Source organism: Heterocephalus glaber, unplaced genomic scaffold (assembly GCF_053883595.1).
Source record: "Heterocephalus glaber isolate CG9 unplaced genomic scaffold, H.glaber_assembly_v1.0 deba00001564, whole genome shotgun sequence".
Taxonomy (NCBI): domain Eukaryota; kingdom Metazoa; phylum Chordata; class Mammalia; order Rodentia; family Bathyergidae; genus Heterocephalus; species Heterocephalus glaber.
In genome coordinates, this window is record NW_028258351.1 from 48708 (window position 1) to 72198 (window position 23491).

A 23491-nucleotide genomic window follows, 5' to 3' on the forward strand; every position below is an offset into this window, starting at 1 on the left:
CACTTGCACAACCTGTCAAGTCAACCAGAAAAATTTCAACAACGAAAAAATCACAGCTGAACCATACCTTTAACCAATGGATTTAAAAGATATCTACAGGGAGACCCCAGGGTCGCGCGGACGCCAGCAGCCCATCCAGTGCGGAAGCCAGCAGCCCGCGCGCCCCGACGGGTAACCCCTGGTCGCTCGGAAGCCAGCAGCCCGCGCGCCCCGACGGAGACCCCCGGTCTCGCGGACGCCAGCAGCCTGCCCACCAGGTGAGAAAGCGGTGCCCCGCCGGAGACTGCAGGGCATCTGAATCCGCATAGCAGAGGCGCCAGGGGGAACATAAAGGCCATGGTTATGAGCCCCAGAAGACAGAGCAGAAGTGAACAAACAGAGAGGGCCTTTCTGATGCTCCTTCATGAAAATTGAAGCCCACTGGGAAAGTGAAGAAAATCTCTTCAATGAAAGCACACTGGACCGTCGTGGTTGGTAAGTTGGTGGGATCAGCACCTCCCATAGAAACCCGGACTCGCATGGGGGGAGGGCAGCTGGAACCTGCAGTAAAAAAAAACCTTGCAGAGTTTCATCCTGCAGGAGGTCAGGGACCTCAACTTAGACCCTGCAGCCAGAAATCAGTCTGAATCTCAGTAGACTACAGCTGGCTTGCTGAGACTAATCGACTTGGACCCACACACTGCTGCCCACATTGCCTACCAGGACAGCAGAACCATACCCTGAGGGAGACCTTTTTTTGTTTGTTTTCTCATACACACACACACACACACACACACACACATACATACATATATGTATTTTTTTTCCCTTTCTCTCTCTCTCTCTCTTAACTTCTGGCTCTATATTTCTCTCCCTCTTTGTTCCTATTGCTGTCCCATTCTGAATTTTTTTCTCTCTCTGTCCGCTTGACTGTCACTTTTATAGAAAGGTGAATACAATGTCTAGCTTCCCTACTGTTGTCAGTTTGTTCTGTCCTTGTCTCTGTTCTTTCCCTCGGTCTCCTCCTGTCTTCAACAGATCCCCACAATTTCCAGGATCTCCCCATGTCCTCCAGCCTCACCTCTAACTTCTCCCTCTCCCTCTATCTCTCTACCCCTCCCTCCCCAACCCCTGCTAAATCCTTATCCCGAGGGATAAATTTGCCATATTGAATGATTTACTTTACTACAAACATATTTTGGGCTGGCCCTAGATTTTGATCTAGCTCGCATGGTTAAAGGTGACAGATTAACCGCCACCACAAATTATCATTTTCTAAGCTGTGTCTGGTGCAGATTGTGTCTATTGGGTTAAGGGGTCATGATTGATCTAATCAGTTCTCCTCCCTGGTATACTGAAAATGAGATTGCCTAAGAGTCATTAGAGATTCAAAGCCTAAAAAGTCCAGCTACACCTGGAAGATATCTCTGAGAAGCAAACACTCCGTAGGTAGGGGCTCTAAACACCAGTAACAAAGGTACTCAAAATAAGAAATATTGGAGTATCAGCCCAGGAATTAAAGCAAAAACAGCACCAACAACAGAGTTAAAAATGAGAAGACACCTTGGCAGGACACAAACAGATTTCCAGCTCACCAAAGGCAAATTCTGGGGGAAATGAGGTGGGAAAATATGACAATCAACCACCTGGACGCCCTGAACTGATAGCACAGGAAGTAACAAAACAGATGAATGAGGCCCTAGAAAAATTCAAAACAGAAATAATTTCCCAGATAACTACAGCGATGGTGAGCAGAGTGAAAGACATGATTAGAGGCTCTAGAACAGAAACTGATTAAAAAAATAGATGAGCTCAGAACCATGCTGGAAGCCATGAATGCCCAGCATAAGAAAGAAATGGAAACCATGAAACAGATTCAAACAGATATCCATTGAAAGTATTCACAGCAGATTAAGGGAATGTGAAGATAGAGTATCACATACAGAAGACAGGATTGTGGTTAATGACCATGAAAACAGAGATTTCTTCAAAGTAGTAAGGGACCATTAGAAATCAATCTAGCTCCTGCTAGATGATGCAAAGAAGAATAACATAAGACTGATACGAGTCCACGACAAAGCAGGAGAAAGGACAAATGACATTAAAAAAACTCTTCACAGAAGTACAAAACTTCCCAGACAGAGGTAGAGAATTGGACATACAGATAAGTGAGGCACATAGAACTCCAACTAACCACAATAAAAAAAGCTACCCCTAGACATATAATAGTCAAGATCCCAGAAATGTAACAGAAGAACAAAATCCTACAAGCAGTTATAGAAAAGAAATAAATCACATACAAAGGAAAGCCCATTAGAATCACAGCAGACTTCTCAACACAAACCCTCAAGTCAAGGAGAGCCTGGAGTAAAGTATTTCAAGCCCTAAAAGAAAATAACTTCCAGCCTAGACTGTTGTACCCTGCAAAATTATCTTTCAAAATCAATGGGGAAATTAGATACTTCCACAAGAAAGAAAACCTGAGAAATAATTTTATTTTATTGGTCATTTTAGGTATACAATATGACACCCATCATTGGAAATTTGCACCTTTACGTAATCTCTCTTGGTTGTTATTTTTCCCCCTTCCCCTGCCTTCCCTTCAACCCCTCCATCCCACCCTATTTACAAAGACTTTGTTTCCATTTTTTCCTTTTCTCATGCTAATTCCATGTCCTTCTTTCCTTTCCCCTATCCCTTCCACTTCTGCTTTCCCTTTGCCCCTTTTCTTCCTACTTCACATTATCTATTATACCTTTTAGTCCTTATTTACACTTTCAGTTTCTCACACTACAGAAACTATTTGGTATTTCACATGTGTGTCCTATTTATTTCACCTAAGAGTATCGCCTCAGTGTGCATCCATTTAGCTACAAATGTCTCTAATTTCTCATTTTTGATGGCTGAGTAGTTTTTTTATCCAGAAAACCACATTTTCGTTATCCAGTCTCCAGTTGATGGGCAATTGGGCTGCTTCCAAGTTTTAGCTATTACAAACTGTGCTGCTATGAACATGGTTGCACATATATCACTGTGGCATGATTCTTTTAATTCTTTGGGAAAGATACCCAGCAGGGATTCCCAGCTGGGTCAAATGGGACTTCCAGTCCTAGTTCTTTGAGGTATCTCCATACTGATTTCCACAGCGCTTGCACCAGTCCACACCCCCACCAGCAGTCAGCAGTGTTTCTCTTTCCCCACAGCCCTGCCAGCCTTTGTTAATGGTTGATTTCATGATAGCAGACATTCTTTATGGAGTGAGGTGGAGTCTCAGTATTGTTTTCATTTGGGTCTCTCAAATGACCAGTAATGTTGAACATTTTTTCATGTTTATTTGCTATTTCTACTTCTTTGTCTGAGAAATGTCTGTTCATTTCAGATGCCCATTTTTGGACTGGGTCTTTAAATTTGGGAGGTCTGATTTTTTTAAGTTCTTTATATATTGTAGATAGTAGACCTTTGTCTGAGGAACAACAGGTGAAGATTTTTTCCCACATTGTGGGTTGTCTCTTCACACTGCTGGTGGTTTCTCTTGCTGTGCAGAAGCTCTTTAATAAGAAGAGATCCCGCTTGTTGATTGTTTGTGCTAGTTCACCGGCAACTGAGGTTTTGTTCATAAAATCTTTTCCGACACCAATATCTTCAAGAGTTCTACCTAACCTCTGTTCCAGCCAGTTCAGCGTTTCTATTTTAATATTTAGATCTTTAATCCATTTCGATTTTATTTAGTGCATGGTGAGAGATATAGGTCTAGTTTTAATCTTTGACAAGTTGAAACCCAATTTTTCCAGCACCACTTATTGAAGAGGCTATCTTTCCTCCAGTGAGGGTGCTCGGCTCCTTTATGGAAGCTGAGATGACTGAGTGTGTCTGGAGTCGTTTCTGCATCTTCTCATCTGTTCCACTGGTCCTCAGGTCTGTTTCTTTGCCAGTACCATGCTGCTTTTATCACAGTAGCTTTGTAGTATAGTTTCAAGTTGTGGGCTGTGATACCCTCTGCCATGTCTCTGTTACCTAGAATTGCTTTTGCTATTCTGGGTCTCTTCTTGTTCCAAATGAATTTTTGGATTATTTTCTCCAGGTCCAAAAAGTATGGTGCTGGGATTTCATTGGGGATTGCATTGAATCTATATAGCAATTTTGGAAATATAAGCATTTTCACTATGTTGATCCTTCCTAGCCAGGAACAGGGAATGTCTTTCCATTTTCTGATATCATCTTCAATCTCTCTTTTCAGAGTGCTATAGTTTTGAGGGTTTTTTGGTACCAGGGATCGAACTCAAGTACTTATGCTTGCAAGGCAGGCAGCGGAACTACTGAGCTAAATCCCCGGCCCCAAGAGTGCTATAGTTTTCAGAGAAGAGGTCTTCGATTTCTTTCATTAGGTTGATTCCTAGGTATTTCAGTTTTTGGGGTGCTATTGTGAAAGGCATTGTTTGCCCTATTTCTGTCTCAGTGAGTCTGTTGTTTGCATAGAGGGAAGCTATTGATTTTTGTGTGTTGACCTTGTATCCAGCTACTCTACTGAATTCGGTTACTAAGTCTAGAAGACTTCTGGTGGGATTCTTGGGGTCTTCTATGAAGAGTATCATGTCATCTGTAAATAATGACAATTTGACTTCTTCATTTCCCATCTTTAATCCTTTTATTTCTTTCTCTTGTCTGATTACCGTAGCTAATGTTTCCAAAACTATATTGAACAGGAGTGGTGATAGTGGACATCCTTTTCTTGTTCCTGATTTTAGTGTGAAGGATTTCAGTTTCTGACCATTTAGTATGATATTGGCGGTTGGTTTTTTATAGATAGCTTTTATCAGATTAAAGTTGAGACTGTCTATTCCATTTTTTATAGGGTTTTTATCATAAATGCGTGTTGGATATTGTCAAATGCTTTTTCTGCATCTATTGAGATGATCATATGGTTTTTGTCCTTGGCTCTATTGATATAGTGTATTACATTGATAGATTTATGTATGTTGAACCATCCCTGCATCCCTGGGATGAATCCCACTTACATCTGAGAAATTTCATGAACACCAAACCAGCACTCCAAACAATTCTAGGGGCCCTGGATTTAGCTTAGTGGTTCTGCCGCCTTTCTCTCAAGGGCAAGGTCCCAAGTTCAATAACCAGTACCAAAAAACAACAATAACAACAACAACAACAACAAAAAAAAAACTCAAACATTTGTAAACCATATCTTAGAAAAAGATGATGAGGGTCACAACTCCATGAGGCCCAACAGAAGGAAGCCACCAGGCAAGGCAAGAAACTAAAGGGAAATAGGGAAAAATAAAAAATAAAAGAGCCAACAACAGTAAAACATCATGACAAGGATCAGTCAATATTTATCAATTATAGGGTCCAGGGATTTAGCTCAGTGGTTTCGCAGCCTGCTGCACAAGCACAAGAAACCGAGTTGGATCCCTGGTACCAAAAGAAGAAAAAATTGTCAGGAAAAAATGCAAAAGAAAAAGAGAATGAAAGGCTGAAAATAACCAAGATTTTGGAATTCAAATAAAAATGTGATGCATGATATAAGGAAAAAACTTTACGAAAAGAGAAGTGTTGAAGTGAATCAGAAGTAAAAGAGTAGAAAAATATATTGTAAATATTTTGAGGGCTAAAAAATTTAATAAAATTTGAGGAACAATTCTTTACGCTTTTTCTGAGAATAACAAATACACATACTTGGAAGAAGAAAAATTACCTAGAAACACACTATTGAGGGTGGTTCTAAGGACAATAACAATGAGTGGATTCGAGACAGCATGAAATCACTGCCTTTACTTTTCTAGACATGACCACTCAATTCTGAAATAGTATGGAATAGTACTACTTCTAGCAGCTATGTTGATTAGAGTGCTGCAAGAAAGATGTCATTTGTTTATATCCAATGTCAGCAATAAGCCTTTATTTTCTTTCCAAGAGAGTCAAGGACAGCTGTGTGTGTGTGGTGTGTGTGCTTCACAGTTGAATTCCAGTTCTGCCAGAGTCACTGCACCAGCTATGAGTTTCCGGTGGTGGCAAGAGAGCTGCAGCAGTACCTGGAATCAAGTCCTCGCACAGCCATATCCCAAAGCAGGAGAGATATGGTGAATAATTTCTTTCTTATGCCATTGTTCTAAGAACAATATTTGTTAGAACTCCAAACGGATTATCTTATATGCTAGTTTAAATCAGATGCACATCACAAGTGAATCTCCATTAGAAGTGAGATAGAAATTCACTAGTAGCTAAGACCAACTTTAATCCATTGCTTGAACCTTGATTAGAATAGGGAGAGGGAAAGTGAAGTGGCAGTGGCCTTGGGAAGGCAACAGTTTACTTTTCAATGGTAATTACTGATTCCAAGTTTTATTTTCTGTTCACCGGGCACACTGTACACGCTTATTATTCTTCCAACCTTTCTATGTAGTTTACGTGATTATAAACTCTATTTAACATAGGCGCAAATAAATCTGCAAAATCAAACAACTTACCTGAGATAACATAGCAAATGTTGCTGAATTTGAATATACAAGGTCTGAATGAACATTACAGAGACTGTTTAAAGTTTTTAAAATTTTATTCCAGTAAAGAAAGTCTCATTGCTATTAATATCCCTCAAAACACCCTTGCTGCAAGCACACTTATCTTTTTAGTCCTTGCCACTTTCTGAAGCAATTCTGGAAGTTCTCTTCTATGAGTATCTTTTTTTTTTTTTTTTTGCATTCTTGTGGCTGCCTTGATGTACTGAATCAACTCAAAACATTTACCCTTTCATGGTCATCTTGACTTTGCAGAGGTTGGTACCAGATCCAATGAAAAGGTCGATGAGGACACACCGTAATGTTTTATGAGCCCGCCTTTCTCTTGGATGGTGATTTGAAGCAACAGTCACTGTAGTTTCTGTTATACTTTGTCGAGACAAGCACAAAAGAGGGCTTCCAGAAATACTACAGGAAGTGGCAAGAACAATGAGTTAAGTGTGTTCAAACTGAGGAGGAATATTTTGAGAAGACTTAATGAATGTATCTATTACTGTAATGTGATCACAAATCTTAATTCTATCCTCAAGTCTATGAGTAGAATGAAAAAATATGAAATATAGAACTGACCTCATACTAAAATATAAATTATAGTTTGTATAAAGTGCTATTATAAATTAAGCATTTGAAGCTTTAATAGAAAATATAAAGTTATTGGTTATAATGTAAAGAAGGAAGTTTAAATCAATCTATAGCTGTCTGCTGACACTGATGTAGAATTGGGATTTATGTGTGTGCTTGTCTATCTATTTATAAAGATTAATGAAGTCTGATCTTACCTAAATAAAGGAAAAAGCAGAAGAGTGCTAACCTTTTCTTAAAAACAGAAAAGTTAGTATTGAATAAAGAGTTGAGAAGGATGTCAAAGACAAATAATAGGTTTAAAGTTCACCATGGAGCAAAAATAAAGGGTTTAAAGATTACCTATTGGCATAGGGCAGACAATGCAAAGAAGTAGTTAGGAATCCTGGTTTCAGTTGCCTATATTCCATTAAATGTAAACTGGGGCAGACCTCCAGACCTAGAATCATAACCTTGTGCTTTAGAGAAGGAAGCAGGAAAAGATTTCTAATATTTATCATATCCTCCTCATGAATTCAAACCAGTCAACAATATAACTTGAGATTAAGAGTTATTCTAATTCTATTTCTTCAAAGGAAAAGCATTAATTTCACAAAGAAAAGGCTCATCCTTTTCAGATACTCCACATCGATATCTGTGGAGAGGCAGGGCGTTATTAGTAAGACTTGTTCCCTGAGAAGTAAGAAGGATGGAAGTCCAGACACAGGAGGAGATGGTGGACTTACAGAAGAGGAAAGTTTGTCACAGATGAAACTTCAAAGAGAAAGCCCTGTTTTAGGGTCTAGATTCTTAAGTGGGTAAGTACTGTATTTAGTAAATGAGCTAAAATGGCTTGTGTATATAGGTCCCTAGATTGTTTATTTGTCCACAGCAGATTAAGAACTAGTAGCTCACAAGCTCAATGCCAAACTTCAAACTTTACATATTCAGTTGCTTTAAACATGGCCCCAAATAAGCAGATTTTTTAGCTATCCAGAGGCTGCCTAATTGACATAGCTTGTAAATCTATGTCCAACATCTGTTAGTCCTATATAGTATATAAAACATGGGGCTTTAAAGGCTCCAAACTCCTGCTTAGGACCTCTCTGATCCAGAGACTGCCATTTTTGCTATTGAACAGCATCACCTAACCCTAACCCTAACCCAGTCATAAAAGATACTATAGCGTCTGTCTCACTCTTTTTCTGGAGTCACCTGCTGTGGGAGAAGCTACCTGCCATGTCAAGAGAATACACAGGCAACTCTGTGGAGAGGTCCTCTTGGGGAGGACCTGAGCAAGCCTTCTGCCAGCAGCCAACCCCAGCTGGCTAGGTACATGAGTGAGCTACCTTGTAAGATCTCAAAACCCTTGGACAAACTAGGTGGACAAACCACTCCAATTCCTGACCCACTAAAACTCTGTGAGAGGATAAATGTGTATTGCTTTAAGCTGCTATATGTTTAGGGTTAATTTACTACTCAGCAACAAAAGAAATACTATGGAAAGTCTGTGTCTTCTCTAGAGTTGAAACAACTGTGAACAGTTAAGATGCTTGCCCACAGCCACATGGCTAGCAAGGGACGAAATTTGAATACCAACCTAGTTCTGAGTGACAGCAAAGCCCAGCTGGTCTCCCTGTGAATGGTTACACGAAAGCTGTTGTGGCAGCCTCAGGAAAGGACAAGGATTAGACATTTTTATTCACTGAAGAATAATGAAATTGTTAAGGGGGAAAAAAAGGATGAGGGGGAAGAAGGAGGAAATATCACCAACACTTAGTTGACTGCTTTTGGCAGTGAGTAGAAGCCTTCTTTTTTTTGAGGGATCACATGCACCTCATCCTAAGAAAAACTGGCACAGTAGGGTAACAGGAACAAGATGAGATCACAGGAATTGAAAAGGAATCATTAGGGGAGGGTTGAGGGGGTTACGGGAATTGACATTCACTGAGCACCTAGTGTGTGCCAACATCCTTAGATTTCATTCAAGGTTTCTACAGACTTGTGATTTAAGGATTTTTATTCCTCTTTAAAATAAAGAGATTATGCTCATAACTACAGAGCCATTACATGTTGTTCTTCAGATTTGATCTTATGCCTTCTACTTTAAAATCCTTGACTTGTTCTGCCATCTTCAGTAGGCTGAATAGCCAAGCTAGGTTTCATGCAAAAGAACTGTTGTTTTTCCCGTTGCTGCTTGTATGATACATACAATTCTACTACATACTGAATTACAAATAAAATCTATTAATGCTAATTTTACATCATGCTAGATTATAAACTGTAATTTTTGACATTGGAAGAAACCTTTACCATCTATCCCACTTTATCCCTAAGCCTCAAAATAAAACAAACTGAAGCACTAAGCTGTGAACGGGCATGGACTTACCATGAAGACTGGCACTCTCTGCTCAGGTGCTACTGCAGAATCTGGTTTATGCTGCTGTATCAAGCCTGTACCTAGTTCTTCCAGAAGCTGCCAAGATTAAAGAAATAACTGTCAAAGCGGAGCATTAGAACTATGGGGTTATAAACAAGTTCACCTCAGTTTGGAGATCATCTCAAATCTAGGGGAAAAATAACTTCTAGCTGATTTTTCTTCTCTTTTCATTAACACCTGTAAAAGAGATATTCTTTCAAAGAGTAAAACCAACAGCTACACGTTAATTTATTACCAAATCGGTTCTTCACGTTTATAGGTAAGCACTGAAAATAGAGGACTGTATGTATTCCTTACCTGAAATCTCTTTAAGAAATCTCAGAAGAAAAGGCTTTTAATGAAATTACCTTTGCTCCATGAAGCTGGATGGATGGATCTGCTTCACTCATGCACTTGCAAATCACCTCACCAAGCTCCATCAAGTAGACCTGAGCCACTGAAAAGTAGCCCCGGGCCAGGTGAGCCAATACCTACGGAGAGCAGGGAATTAATCCCAAGATCTGAATACTTTGGAAATCACGCCACTTAAAAAGGGGCTGAAATATGATGTTGAATTAAATGAAAAATATTGTATCATAATTTTATGATATTTTGTAGTTTGTTACTGTGTTTCATTAATATTATCTCAACTCTTAGGATAACTCTTTTAGGCAGGTAATAACTGAGCTCACAGAGGAAGAAACTAAGGCTGAGAAGATTAAAGGGAGTGTTTAATGTTATCCAGATAATCAGCAGCAGCCTCCAGGACCAAGCCTGTGCTCAGACCATATCTGAGTAGAGAAAAAGCAATTCTTTAAAATCTAGGATTATTTTCTTCTTCTGAAGGAGCAGTTATTTTATCTGCATTAAGCAGACACAAGACCAGCCAGAAGTTTATCAAGAACTACCCAAGCTGCAGAAACAAAGATTAACTGTGTAATTCCTTTCCAAATTACTGTACAATTATAGCCAACTGTCATAGAAGACCTGGGACGATTACAACAGCTTCCAACAAAAGAACAAAAAGGAATGAACCTGGCATTTTGCAACCCAGGAATCCCCACCCCCTAACAAAACAACAAAACCACCTATACCACCTCTGTCCTGACATGGCTTGGTTCCCCACAGTCCCTGTCCCCGCTCCTCAGGGTCACCCTGGGCAGAAGGAACCTTCACTGTGTCCAGAGCAGGAAATGCAGACGCCTACCTGTAAGGCCTCCAGTCGCATGGGGGATGGTTTGTAAGTGCTTCCTGTCACAGGGCCAGTGTCACTACCAGAGCAGGATTCCTCCTTGGGCAGCACGAGAGTGGAAATGCAGAGTCAGCCAGCAGGGCTCTGAGTACCCCTTAGGGGAGCTCCCTGCTGCTTCTTCCGGAAAGGGTCCCACTGGGGCTTTCTTCCACCAGTCAGGAGTGCTGAGGTGAGGAGTCGCAGAATTGCTATTGCTAAGTCCAGAAGAACAGGGCTGCTGGAGAAGTAGCTGGACTTCAGGTAAAGGTGCATGAGTGGACACAATAGCTCCCAAGAGTGTAAGACTTGACACACGAACATTAACGTCTATCAAAAGGAAGAGACCTTATCACACAGGGACCACTATCATAAGGGTCACAGTTATCTCTGCAGGCAATTAAAAATTATTAAATTTCCACTCCATAGGAATTAAATGAGGCAAATCATAAAGAAACAATCCAATAAACTGAAACATTGGAAATTTCATATGACAATTGACTTGGAGTCTTGCAAAAATCAGTATTATAGGGGCAGGGATTTAGCTCAGTGGTTCTGCCGCCTGCCTCGCAAGCACAAGGACCCAAGTTCGATTCCCGGTACCAAAAAAAAAAATCAGTATTATAAACACACACACACACACACACACACACACACACACATGTACTCAGGAGGCTGAGGCAGGAGGATGTCAAGTTCAAGGACAGCCTAGGCAACTTAGTGAGACCTGTCTCAAAATAAAAAGGGCTGGGGATACAGCCCCTCTGGATTCAGTCCCTAGTACTACAAATACCTACTCACACACACACACACACACACACACACACACACATACACGAAACATGGGGGAAGATTACCTAATTCCAAAACTCTAAAGTGATATAACTAAATGTAATGCATTAACGTTCAATGAACCCAGGTTTTTAGAAGAAAAGTGTAGGAAAAAAGCTAAAGTCTGTGTTCAGGTGGGTTTTTTTGCATGTGGATGTGTAGCTATTCTAAGACTATTTGTTGAAAAGAATATTTTTCTTTTTCATACATCTATTGATTATATGAATGTGGGCCTATTTCTGCACTCCTTACTCTGTCCCAATGATCTATATGTTAACTCTTTTCCCAACTCTTCACTGTCTTTATTACTGTAGTTTTACAGTAAGTCTTGAAGCTGGGTAGTGTCAGTCCTTCAAGTTTATTCTTCTCTATCAGTGTTGTGCTTGCCATTGTAGGTCTTTTGTTTCTCCATATAAACTTTAGAATCAGTTTGTTGATACCTATAAAATAACTTTGTGGGATTTTGACTGGGATTTCATTGAACCTATAATTGGGAAGAACTGACATTTTGACAATACTGAATCTTCCTATCTACAAACATGGATTTATCTTTCCATTTATTTGGTTTTTTGATTTCTTTGATCATAGTTTTATAGTCTTCATATAAATCTTATATATATTTTGTTAGTTTTATATCTAAGTGTTTCAGGGTTTGCACATTTTTGGGGGGCTACCGGGGATCAAACTCGGGACCTTGTGCTTGCAAGGCAGGCAGTGGAACCACTGGGCTTGAACATTTTAAGTTACTGGAGAACAAAGTCAGATACTTGAAAGGGTGTATTGTGCTCAGTTGAAGATACAAATAAAGAGAAGCAGGTGCAGTAGAATGAGCAGAGGATGGAGCTGGAGTCTCGAGTTGGTTAATATTATTTTTGCCACTAATAGGGTAAAAGATCTAAAGGTAGGACTTGTCTTTCTGAGTCCTGTAAGTAGTGGGTTGGACTTAGTTTGCACATCATTATATCATTTGAACCTCGTAATCTCATGGAATAGAAATAATCCTTCCTGTTAGGAGAAAATTAGGGTAAGAAGGGCCATGGTTATGAGATGGCAGAAATGGGAGTGGGCTACAGGCCCTCAGACTGACTCAGGTTCAGTGTCCTGCCACTCATGTGATGGAAAACATCCTCTCTTCTTTCTCCTACAATTCTGAATGAAAACTCAGCTAATCGGAATGTGGTCTGACCAGAAAGCTTTAAACAGAAGAAAAACAAATATCTAAAGGCATGTGTTTATAGCACATAGACATTATGTGTGGGAGTAAGAGATGAAATAACAAAAACTAAGACTGTTGTTAGTGAAGATTTGAAGTTTTGGGATTTATCTGAATTTCAGAGGAATGTTAAAAGAAGTTAGGTTTTGTATTATAATTTTTCTTCCCCAAAAGAGGATGGTATCGTTCCATCCATCCATCCATCCATCCATCCATAACCCATGCCTAAAGACATTAATTATAATACATCTGAAGGAGTCCATGTGTACGTGGCTCATTCCTAGTTCTAAAGGGACACTCTGGTCACTGCTGCGAAGCACTGAAGTAGCATTAAACTTTTTTTTTGGTTAGTACATGTTTGCAGGACATAATAATTACATTTTTTGAGGGGAATTGGTACACGTACAGAACACAGCAGTATTAAACTCTATTTTTATTAAACTTTAATTTCTAGCTTTTTTTTCTGTTGGGACTTGAGGGATCAAAAACGGGATTCCAGCAACAGTTTGCACTTTGTTGTTGTTGTACTGGGGACTGAACCCAGAAGTGCTCTCCCACTGAGCTACAGCCTCAGCCTTTTTTTCATTCCCTCCCTCCCTCCCTCTCCCCCATCTCTTGCCCCTTTCGGGTTTTGGCGCGTGTTTGCAGTGCATGATGTTCCCATCCCTTGTGTGAAGCTGCAGCATGTACCTAACCCATCCCAATTCCTTTCTGCAGCCCCTGTCCCTCCCCTCCCTCCATCTCTTCATCCCTTTCCCCTTTCAGAAAGATCTAAGTTTACTAATAACCTACATTCAATTGACGTACAAAAGCAATTAGTTTAAAAACACTACCAACCTTTGTGGCGGATATAAGGCTTTATCTGATCCCAGACTTTGGTCAGCAGGCTGAGTTTCAGACGGTTGTAAGGTGCATTTGATACTAAGTTTGCAAGGCACTGTAAATCACACACACACACACATATAGAAACAGCTCATCAATAGGCCTGGTTAAGCCACATCACAGAAACAAAATTTTACAGCACTTAATTTTAATGGTCTTTACGCTTAATGAGAACCAGTCCTTTTCTATCTTTTAAAAAATAACACTCGCTTAAAAACACATTGGTACAGGGCCGGGGATTTAGCTCAGTGGTTTCGCCGCCTGCTGCGCAAGCGCAAGGACCCGAATTCGATCCCCGGTACCAAAAAAAAAAGATGAATAGAGGTTACCAAGACAAAAATGCAAAAAAAGGGTGATGGGAATATTATTCTAGGGACAGCGATAGTGTGGACAAAGGCAGATCAAAGGAGCAAGGCACATTCAGAGTAATACAAAACCTCATAAAAACGAGAATCTTCAAGTTCAATTACATGCAGCAGTCATGCTTTTAAGCAAAGATAAACTTATGAGGAACTTAAAATACAAAATATAAAAAGATAACAAAATACTACTACCTCACTTTACCCTGCATGGTTCCTTCTGCATCAGAATAGTCTGATTCACTACTGCTGACTCTTTTCCAACTGGAAGACCTGAAGGGGGAGGAGACTTGCACTTTTCCCGAAGCTCTACTAGCTCTACTCTCACTTCCAGGCAAACTCTGGAGCCCCTCAGAGAAGGGACACTGGCTGTTTCCTTCACACATCTTCATGCTGCCCGTGCCAGAGCCTGCAGCTGCTTCTGCTTCACCACCCGATTCTTCTTCCTCCTCCTCTCCTGGCTGGATTTTCTTTGGTTTTACCTTGGATTTTTCCTTTTTATTCTGATTTTAGGAGCAAAGAAAGACATAAATATATATGATAGATATTGATAGCTATTTCGAAATAGTTTTTAACTGAATCATTGGTGCTACACCTATTTGAAGGTAACTAAATATGTTCCCAACATGTAATGTAAAGAAAGGAGAAAAAAGTGGCATTCACTCAATATTTTTTCTATCAGGTGGAATGCTAAGTGTTTACATGCACCATCTTAGACTGGAAGAAATAAGGCATGAAGCCATCAGACAGAGCAAAACAAGTGGCCCAGGTTTAAACTCTACTTCTGGGCAAATCATGTAGCCTCTCTGAGCTTGACCTTCCTCAGCTAAGCACGAAGCTAATACCACCTACCTTGCACAATTAATAACAATTAATCAACTATTGTTTTACAAATGTTCTAACAGCAGGACGTTCCGCTTCTGTACCTTTTGCTTGCTTTACTAGTTCTATCCCATAGAGGGGCCTAGAAACTGCTGGCCTCAAAGGTGTATAAAACATGTTTGTCTCCCCCCAGTGGAGACTCGAGTCCGATGTTCGGCTCGGGTCCCAGCTCATAATAAACTCCTGTGTGGATTTAATATTGGTCTCTGGTTGGTTCTCTCACTGGGTGTAACAATTACCAATCCACAGCTCCCCACATTTTATGATAATTTACATCTGTCTCTCCCACTAGCTGGGGCAGGGGCTCTACCTATTTCCAGATCTCCAGGGCTCATCTCAATTATACCGTAGACTGAGAGTGGCAGTCATGAGATTTAATTTTTTTTGGTATCGGAGGTCAAACTCAGGACCTTGCACTTGCGAGGCAGGCGTGGTGCCACTGAGCTAAATCCCCAACCCAAGATTTAATTTTTTTAAAGGGAGAGATAGGTGTTAATACTGCTTAACACTAATATAGTTCACTGATCATTATAACAGCACTATTTTGCATATAGCTAATGAGCTGATGTAGCTTATAGAGCTGAGAGAGTTTAAAATTTATAAATTTTCACTCTGCCCATTTCAGGGAAAAAGACCAAAAGGCAGTGGTTTGCTCCATGTTCTGGTAGTGGTTACTGACAGGTTGGAGCTGAGCCGTAGGTTTTATAGTTTGAGCTGTATTGTAAAAACTATGAACATTTCCGTAAACTATAGTTACAGATATTACTGTTAGTTCATTACTACTTGGCCTGCCTGAGGCTTGCTTATTTTTTATATTATTCAGAATATTCAGGGGCTGGGGATTTAGCTCAGTGGTTTCCCCACCTGCTTCGCAAGCCCAAGGACCTGAGTTTGATCCCCGGTACCAAAAAAATAAACAAACAAACAAACAGCAGAATATTCAGGTGTGTCGGGGCTGGGAAGGTAGCTCAATGGTAATCCACTTGCCCGGTACACACAAGGGTCCAGGTTCAATTACCAATAATGGAAACAAAATGACTATACTGGGCTGGCCATGGTGAGACACACCTGTGATTCTAGCACTCACCAGGCGAGGCAGGAGGATCACTGTGAGTTCAAAGCCAGCCTGGGCTATATAATGGGTTCAAATCCAAGCCTGTAGTACATAGTGAGTCCGTGTCTCAAAAAAAAAAAAAAAATGACTGTACTGAGCGTGTACAGACTTTTTTTGTCATTGTTCCCCAAATAAGAGTGAACCAATCCAGTCCTCAGCTGGTCTGACCAATTCCTGTTCCTACACACTTTGGGACTGTGCCCAGATCTCTGGCTTCCCTCTGGCCCCAGCCTCCTCAGCAGCCGCCCTCCATGGTCTTGTCTCACTCTGAAGCCTCCGTCCTTGCCTGCAGGCCCTCCCATCTGCCTGGAGAATAAGGCCCAGGGCCCTGACCTGACCCAGCTGCTCACTTTCACCTCACCTCACCCCCACTCTGCTCCTCTCCACCAGAACACTGATCGGCACACTGCACTGTCGCCTCCGGACCTGTGTAGTCTGTTCCTGTCTTGCACCATGCTTTCACCAGGTAACTGCAGCACAGTCTTCCTCCCGGAGGCCTTCCCTGATTCCACTTCGCAGCCCCACCCACAGCATCTTGCACATATCTCAACCTCTCCCCTTCCCGCTGCCTCTGTTTCTCCCAACCAAATCAGGAGCCGCCAGGGCAGGGCCACATTTTATTCATCTCTGAACTCCAGCCCCCACCACTGGCCTACTTGGATGGCAGGCAATACATGGGCTTCCACGTACCCAGGCTACACTGGGAAGTGTGAAGGGCAGTTTCTGGTCACCTTTCTTGTTGTTGGGACAAAGTACCCACCACCCACAATGGAAGGCAAGAGAGGTTTATTTGGGCTCCAAGGCAGGAACTGGCTCTGAGGGGCATGGCAGAGCAAGGCTGCCTCAGGTACCACAGCATCACGGGAGGAGTGGGGAGGGGGTTACACCCCAGTGGCCTATTTCTTCAAACCAGCATCCTAACAGCAAGCCAGCTAGAAGCTCCTACAATCCAGTTACCTTCCAAATGCCCTACCTAGGAGCATGGGAGCCTCTTGGAAACATCTAGCTATAAACCATAATAGGAGGGCATGGGGAGAGAAGCACTTCAGTAGCTCTTACCATTCCACAAATTTCCACTGCCTGGCTCAAAATGAAGTCACTTCATTCTCTTCCTACTTGGCTTCCAGGCTCTTTTTTTTTTTAGACAGGATCTCACTTTGTAGTTCAGGCTGAATTTGAACTCGCTATGTAGCTCAGGCTGGCCTCAAACTAGCAGCAGCAGTCCTCCTGCCTCAGCCTCCCAAGTGCTGGAATTACAGCCACATGCGACCACACCCACCTCTTTATTTGGGGGGGGGGATGGCAGGGTCTTAGTGAGTTGCCCAGGGTAGGATCGAGCTTTGGATCCTCCTGCATCAGCCTGCTGAGTAGCTGGAATTACACCACACCTGGCTTCTATATCTTTAAATGAGGTGCTATCAATTCATGAATCACTAATAAAAAGACACTTAGATCTTTAAATTTGTTGTGGTTATATTATGGGAAAAAATAACTCCCAACTGTTAGATGTCAGATGTGTTGAGTTCATGGACTCACAACATCGAGGAAAGAAGTCACAAACCAAAAGAAGTTAGGCCGGGGATTTAGCTCAGTGGTTCCATCGCCTGCCCTTGCAAGCACAAGCATTCGAGTTCGATCCCCGGTTCCAAAAAAAACCCAAAACAAAAGAAGTTAGGAGAATAATATTGGAAAGGAGAAGAATAGCTTGTGGATTTTCAGGAGGGGTCCAGAGTGAGTGGCCAGTGAGGCTCTTTGTCAGGGGTAATTTACACAGCAAAGTCATAATGCGGGTGCAATGTGGGTCAAACTGCAATTGACCAAGGTCAGTTAGATCTCCTCAGGCATTACTTTGGAACCATGCTCAGAGCCTCTCAGCTCCTCTGTCAGTGTTGCTGTCAGGATGGGTCATGGCCTTGCTTGACCAAGTTGCTTTCAGTGAAAGCACGGGAGATTTTTTCCTCTTTGTGACCCTCCTTTGGCACACAGTACATTTGTCCTCTGGTGCCCAGCAATCTCCTTGCTCAGGAGGTTGAGTGACTTACCAAAGATTTAGGATCCTGTAGAAAAATTTCCCTCATGTCCTAGATTCTTTATTGACCTTGAGGGCCCAGGGCCAAAATATTGGCTGTCCTCATAGCCCAGTTACCTTTCTAGTTTTGGTCTCCAAACTTTAGTTGTTGAACACCCAGAAGAGAAGATCGGTGACATAAGTATTTCAGTAGGAGCAGTGAGTTTAACTATTATAATTTCATCTAAACATTAAGCACTTTTGAAATATATTTTATCAACCATGGTTGTTTTAGTAGTTGAATCCCTGCATGATGTTAATAGATGACAGTTATATATTACAGAGAAACTTAAGATTAAGAGTTACACAAAATATTTTAGCAATCATGATGACATTTTCTTTGTAACATTTACATGTCCATCTTAGTATGGAATAGTCTTTAGTCAAACACCTCCATCTAATCACAAGACATTAAGTGACATAAAGAAAACTCTCATTTGTTATCCTTTAGTAGGATGTCATCTAAAGAGAGCATACATATTGACCTATAAATGTGCCTTAGAAGTTCATAATGTCTAGCCTCTAATTTTAGTGTGTGACATTGTTTCAACTGTTTGGTGACTGAACATCCCTAAGTCTGGTGACACATATAACATATATCACGTAAGTTTTTAAGAAAACAATTATTTGACTGGTTTTTCTCATGTTGGCTTGACATGTACCTCTTATCACAAGTAGCTAGAATACAAGAGAAAGGCAAATACCTGAGACAAAAAAGATCATCACCATAAACAATATCCTAGAAGACTTGTACACCCAGAAGTCATGAATATATATACCATGAAATAACAATGAGTTCAGTTACATGAAACACTTTGTCCCTTAATTTTGTTTTGTACCAAGAGCATTATTTTTTTGGTACCAGGGATCAAACTTGAGTCCTAACACTTTTGAGGCAGGTGGCGGAACCACTGAGCTAAATCCCTGGTCCTACCAAGAGCATTTTAAACAAAACCTTGTTTTCCCACAGAAAACTTAGACCATGACCAATGTATACATATCACAATGATACATTTAGCAATGTATTTCCCAGGAGGCTATGGAAATTATTGGGGTCCCCTTTGTGAACAAAGGCTGGAATATATTTTTTCCAGGCAGCCACTCCTTTATTTACCAAGGGGAGTCCTGTCCAGTAGTTTTCCTAAGCCCAAGAGTCTTTATTTAATTATCTTAACAAATTTTTAGATGATCTGGAAGAGCCAGATCATAACAATTAACACATTACTCTGACCAATGAAAGATTCCCAAGTTATACATAGACAACAATATGTACTGAATTTTTAAAACCAGTTGACATTATTTGGATCATTTGGCAACCTGGGAGAAACATGTCTTTAGTGACATCTATCTATAGTTACATGGAAACACCTTAAAAAATCCAAAATTCCAAAAGAAAAAAGCTCAAACATAACAGCTGTATGTTTTGTAACAAATTGAACAGACAGATAGACACACACATAAGACAATTTGTTTATAAACCAGGGTGCACTCAGATGTATTTGGCCAAGTTGAATTATAATAACCCTTTTATAATTTTTAGGTTTATAATTATAAAAAAGGCTAGTTAGAACTTTGTAAATCAATTAACAGAAATCTCTTTTAATAAGAATCAAAAAGAATAAAAATCTTTTATACCTGTGAAAGCAAAGACCATTTTAATTGGCTTTTTTTTTTTTGGTCCTGGGGATCAAACTCAGGGCCTTGCGCTTGCAAGGCGGGAGCCAGAACCACTGAGCTAAATCCCCAGCTAACAAAGACCATTTTAAGATGGGCCCTAAGCTGACAGTTTATCTATAGAATACCCAGCTATACAGGCTTCTCATTGTTGCTTTAATAACCAGCCATACTTGTTTGATAACCATATGTAATTGTTTCCTCTAAAGGGACAGACCATTAAAAGTAATTTTAACTATCTCTAGTGGGGGGTCCATTCAAGCCAAGTTTACATGTAGAAGAGACTAGGTGACACTCTTTGGAGCTAAGTATGAATTCCAAGCAATGAGGGAAGAAGGCCTGTCAAGGCTCCAACCTGCTGTGCTGCACATGTCTACCTAAGACAGTTTTTCCCATTTTGGAAAAAAAAAAGGAAAAGAAGGCATCTCCATCTATCCCTCTTGTTCTGTGCCCAATTTAAGGTGTCCCTTAGAATATATCTCATCGAGTGCCAGTGGTGGCTGACTAGAGGTGCAAGGAAGTGACCAGAGCTAGGTTATTTGTTCTTACCATTTTCTAATTTTGCCAGAGGGCTGAAAGACAAATAAATTTGGACTAAAACTTTTACATTTATTTTTTGAGAGTTTCAGGATTAAACCCAGACCAGTTTTCTGTGGCCCAGAGACAAATGAAGGTCAGCTTTACTCGGGAAGGATTCCAGGGAGGGGAAACGCACCATTCTGGAAGCTTTGCCTTGAAATCCAGCAACTACAGAAGAGGAAAGTGCCTTGAATCAAACTGGGTTATTTATCAGGGGCAGGGCAGTGGAGAAGGGACAGAAGAGTGCCTTTAAGTATAGCACAAGAACTAAATCTTAACCATCTCAGGTACAGAAGGACAATTAAGATCAGGAGCTTTTCCAGAGTGCATCTGTGATCCTTAGCAAAACATGTCTCCAGAAACAAAAGCTATGATTGACTCCAGCTGCATTGCCAAGCAGAAAATCAAACCAATAAGCAAAGAACCCCAAAGGCTGCTTTTTGCCCCTTGAAAGAGAATAGAAGTGTTCTAATTATACTGTTTAGGGCTTTTCTTTTTAAATAAATTACTTTGAATCTATAATAACCAATTTATGACTTAAATACCCTACAGGCTATTGAGCAGCTCTCTGATCTTGTGGAAACACTCCAAAAGCCATGTCTTACTTTTTTTTTTTTTTCACCAGGGATCGAACTCCCATCCTTGCACTTTCGAGGCAGGCAGCGTAACTACTGAGCTAAATCCCCGGCCCCATGTCTTACCTTTTATTAACATACAAACTGAAATTGTGTCCTGTAGGCAGGCACTTAGAAGTGCTTGTTTGAGCTTCTGGAATATGGTTGGGAACCAGGTTCCCAGGTAGAAATATGGCTGTCTTTTGGGTTTTTCTATAAGCTGATAGATGAGTCACACAATCTCATTGTATCCTGCTATCTAAAGGTGACAAAAGCCTGTAATTTCTAGGAATATCCTTAGCTGTTTTAGAGTCTTGGGCTATGGAAAGGAAAGAATTGGTTTAATTCTTTCTTCTCCCAGTCTTTGGGTTCCCTTAGATATAATAAGGCCTAAATATTTTACCTCAAGGCTGAAGTTGTGCCTTAGATTTAGAAACATTATAACCCCTGTCTGTTAGAAAATTCAGCAGAGCAGATGTCTTGGCTAGAATGGTCTTCTGAGGAGGCACATAACAGCATACCATCTATGTATTGCAAGACTGACTTGGAAAAAACTATAGTATTTCCTTCTATCAAATCAGGATCCAGGAGGGCCAGGGATTTAGCTCAGTGGTTTTGCCACCTTCAGTGCAAGCGCAAGGACCAGAGTTCAATCCCTGGTACAAAAAAAAAAAATCAGGATCCAGGAATGTTCTCATCTTTTTTCCTGATAAATAGTTGACAATTTAAAATAACTGAAGGGCTTAGTTCTCACCTTTCTTAGACCTTCCAGAATACATCCCTGAAAATGTCTTCTATTTAATCTCCTATCTGATTGGCAGGCCAGTGGGGGCCTTGAATAGGAACTGTTTGTGTTCTAGTAGAAACCAGTTGTTCCCCTGGCTGCCTGTCTTTTGAGCTTCCAAAATTAAGATAATATCTGTCTCTATATGTAGTAGCAGCTATATTTTGTAGCAGCAAGCTTGTAATACTACTTGTCTCTCATTAGAAATCAATATTTGATTTAAGAGCAACATTACACCTTTCTAATCTAGTCCATAGGTCTGGGTAAGTCCTCTAAAGACATCAGTGTTCACATCAGGGTCATCTGAAAACTTTCTTAGGTCTCATTTGATCTGTCTTAGATCACTGAGAGAAAAAGACACATGAACACAGGTAATCCCATATTTGCCATTTACTTCCTGCAAGGGATGTTGTCTTTGAGGGACCTGAACAACTTAGCTAAGGATGCATATAGCCTCATGGAGGTTTTAAATTGCGTCTGGCCTAGAAACTCCACCCTCAGCACCTGGTGGTTAGGCTTAAAGTTGTCTTGGAAACTTTGTTCTCAGGTTCTAAAGGGCGAGAAGTAGCCTCAGGCTTAGAGCTACTGAATGTCTCTTTTTTTTTTTTTTTTTTTGGTACCAGGGATCAAACTTGGGTCCTTGGGCTTGTGCAGCAGGTGGCAAAACCACTGAGCTAAATCCCCAGCCCGGTAATGAATGTCTTTTAAAAAAAAAAAAAAAAAAAAGGTTTCAAAACATTTATTGTTGACTCAGTATGATCACAGAACAAGATTCCTGATTAAGCAAGTTCAGCTGTCCAGCCAATCGTATTTAAGCTTGATATGGTAATGTAATCTTGACCACGATAAAGAATGTATCATTTTGTGACTCCGGGGAGAGAAATATGCTGCATCTCATGTTCAATTCTTTACAGTCCCAGCTTGGTCCTCCTCCAGTGTCTCCTCTTGGAGTTGTACCTGATTTTATTACCAGTCTTCATCCGAATCCATTGAGGAATGGGACGATTCTGCTTTTGCTTCTTGGCCAAGAATTGCTTGATTCTGAAAGTCTTGTGAGAAGACATCGTTAGGCTCAGAGGCAGGCGCATGCATGCAATGGGGCACAGAAGCAGAAGCCCGGTACTGAATGTCTTAAGGGTGAGGTGTCTCTCAGTTTTCTACGGCCCACATTTACACTTGAACACAAGCAAGAATTACTTCTTAATGTAAAGAAAATCTCAACATAAGATGATTTTGACCATTTTCTCTCTTTTACAGTATAATTCTAATTGTGAGATAGCATCATAGTACTTTCCTCTTTGTACTTGGCTTTAGGAGGTAAGCACACCACTCACAGGTGTAGAGAAATAGTAAATTGCTCCTTAATACATTCCAAAGGAGTAAGAGGTTCAGATGTGGAGTTCCCAATCTGAAACAAGATAAACAAATATGGCATCCCATAAGTCTCTGCTTGATTCCTGTGCCCCCTAGGGCATCCCCAGGACATTCCCCAGGGTTTATACCACTCCAGAGTAAGTAGCTATTATCTGGAGAGAGAACCAGAAAATAAAACCAGACTGGACTATCTACCCTTTACCAGGGTGCAATCTTATCTTCCTCAGGAAACTCATATCCTTACTCCAGTAGGTACTCTTAAAGCACAAGTTACAATTGACTTCAGCCATAACAATCATGTTTAGAGAAGAAAGTATTGCTAGCAGACTAAAAGATTTAAACTACTGCTTTCTAGTTCCTTGAAAGAGAGAGAGGAAAATAAGTCAACAGTCAAATTAGG

At 40.7% G+C, this 23491-nt stretch overlaps 2 protein-coding genes and 1 pseudogene across 3 annotated transcripts in view; 1 reads left to right on the forward strand and 2 right to left on the reverse strand.

Annotated features, from left to right (window-relative positions):
• The first annotated feature begins 316 nt into the window (after nucleotides 1-316).
• Epx (eosinophil peroxidase) overlaps nucleotides 317-23491 on the forward strand; it is a 52053-nt gene continuing 28878 nt past the window's right edge. The window contains exon 1 of one of the 2 annotated variants that reach the window (XM_087191396.1): nucleotides 317-474. In XM_087191396.1, coding sequence (XP_087047522.1) covers nucleotides 447-474 — 28 coding nt within the window. In that variant the 5' untranslated portion in view covers nucleotides 317-446. The remainder of the gene's footprint in view (nucleotides 475-23491) is intronic. The other variant, XM_087191395.1, reaches the window with a different exon arrangement.
• LOC147823745 (HEAT repeat-containing protein 6-like) lies at nucleotides 9418-10775 on the reverse strand. Its single transcript, XM_087191394.1, has 3 exons — nucleotides 10697-10775; nucleotides 9858-9980; nucleotides 9418-9546 (listed from the first exon to the last, which is right to left on the reverse strand). The coding sequence occupies exons 1-3, from the start codon at nucleotides 10715-10717 to the stop codon at nucleotides 9433-9435; spliced, it is 258 nt and encodes an 85-aa protein (XP_087047520.1). The 5' UTR covers nucleotides 10718-10775; the 3' UTR covers nucleotides 9418-9432.
• LOC106008214 (large ribosomal subunit protein eL39 pseudogene) lies at nucleotides 22568-22796 on the reverse strand (annotated as a pseudogene).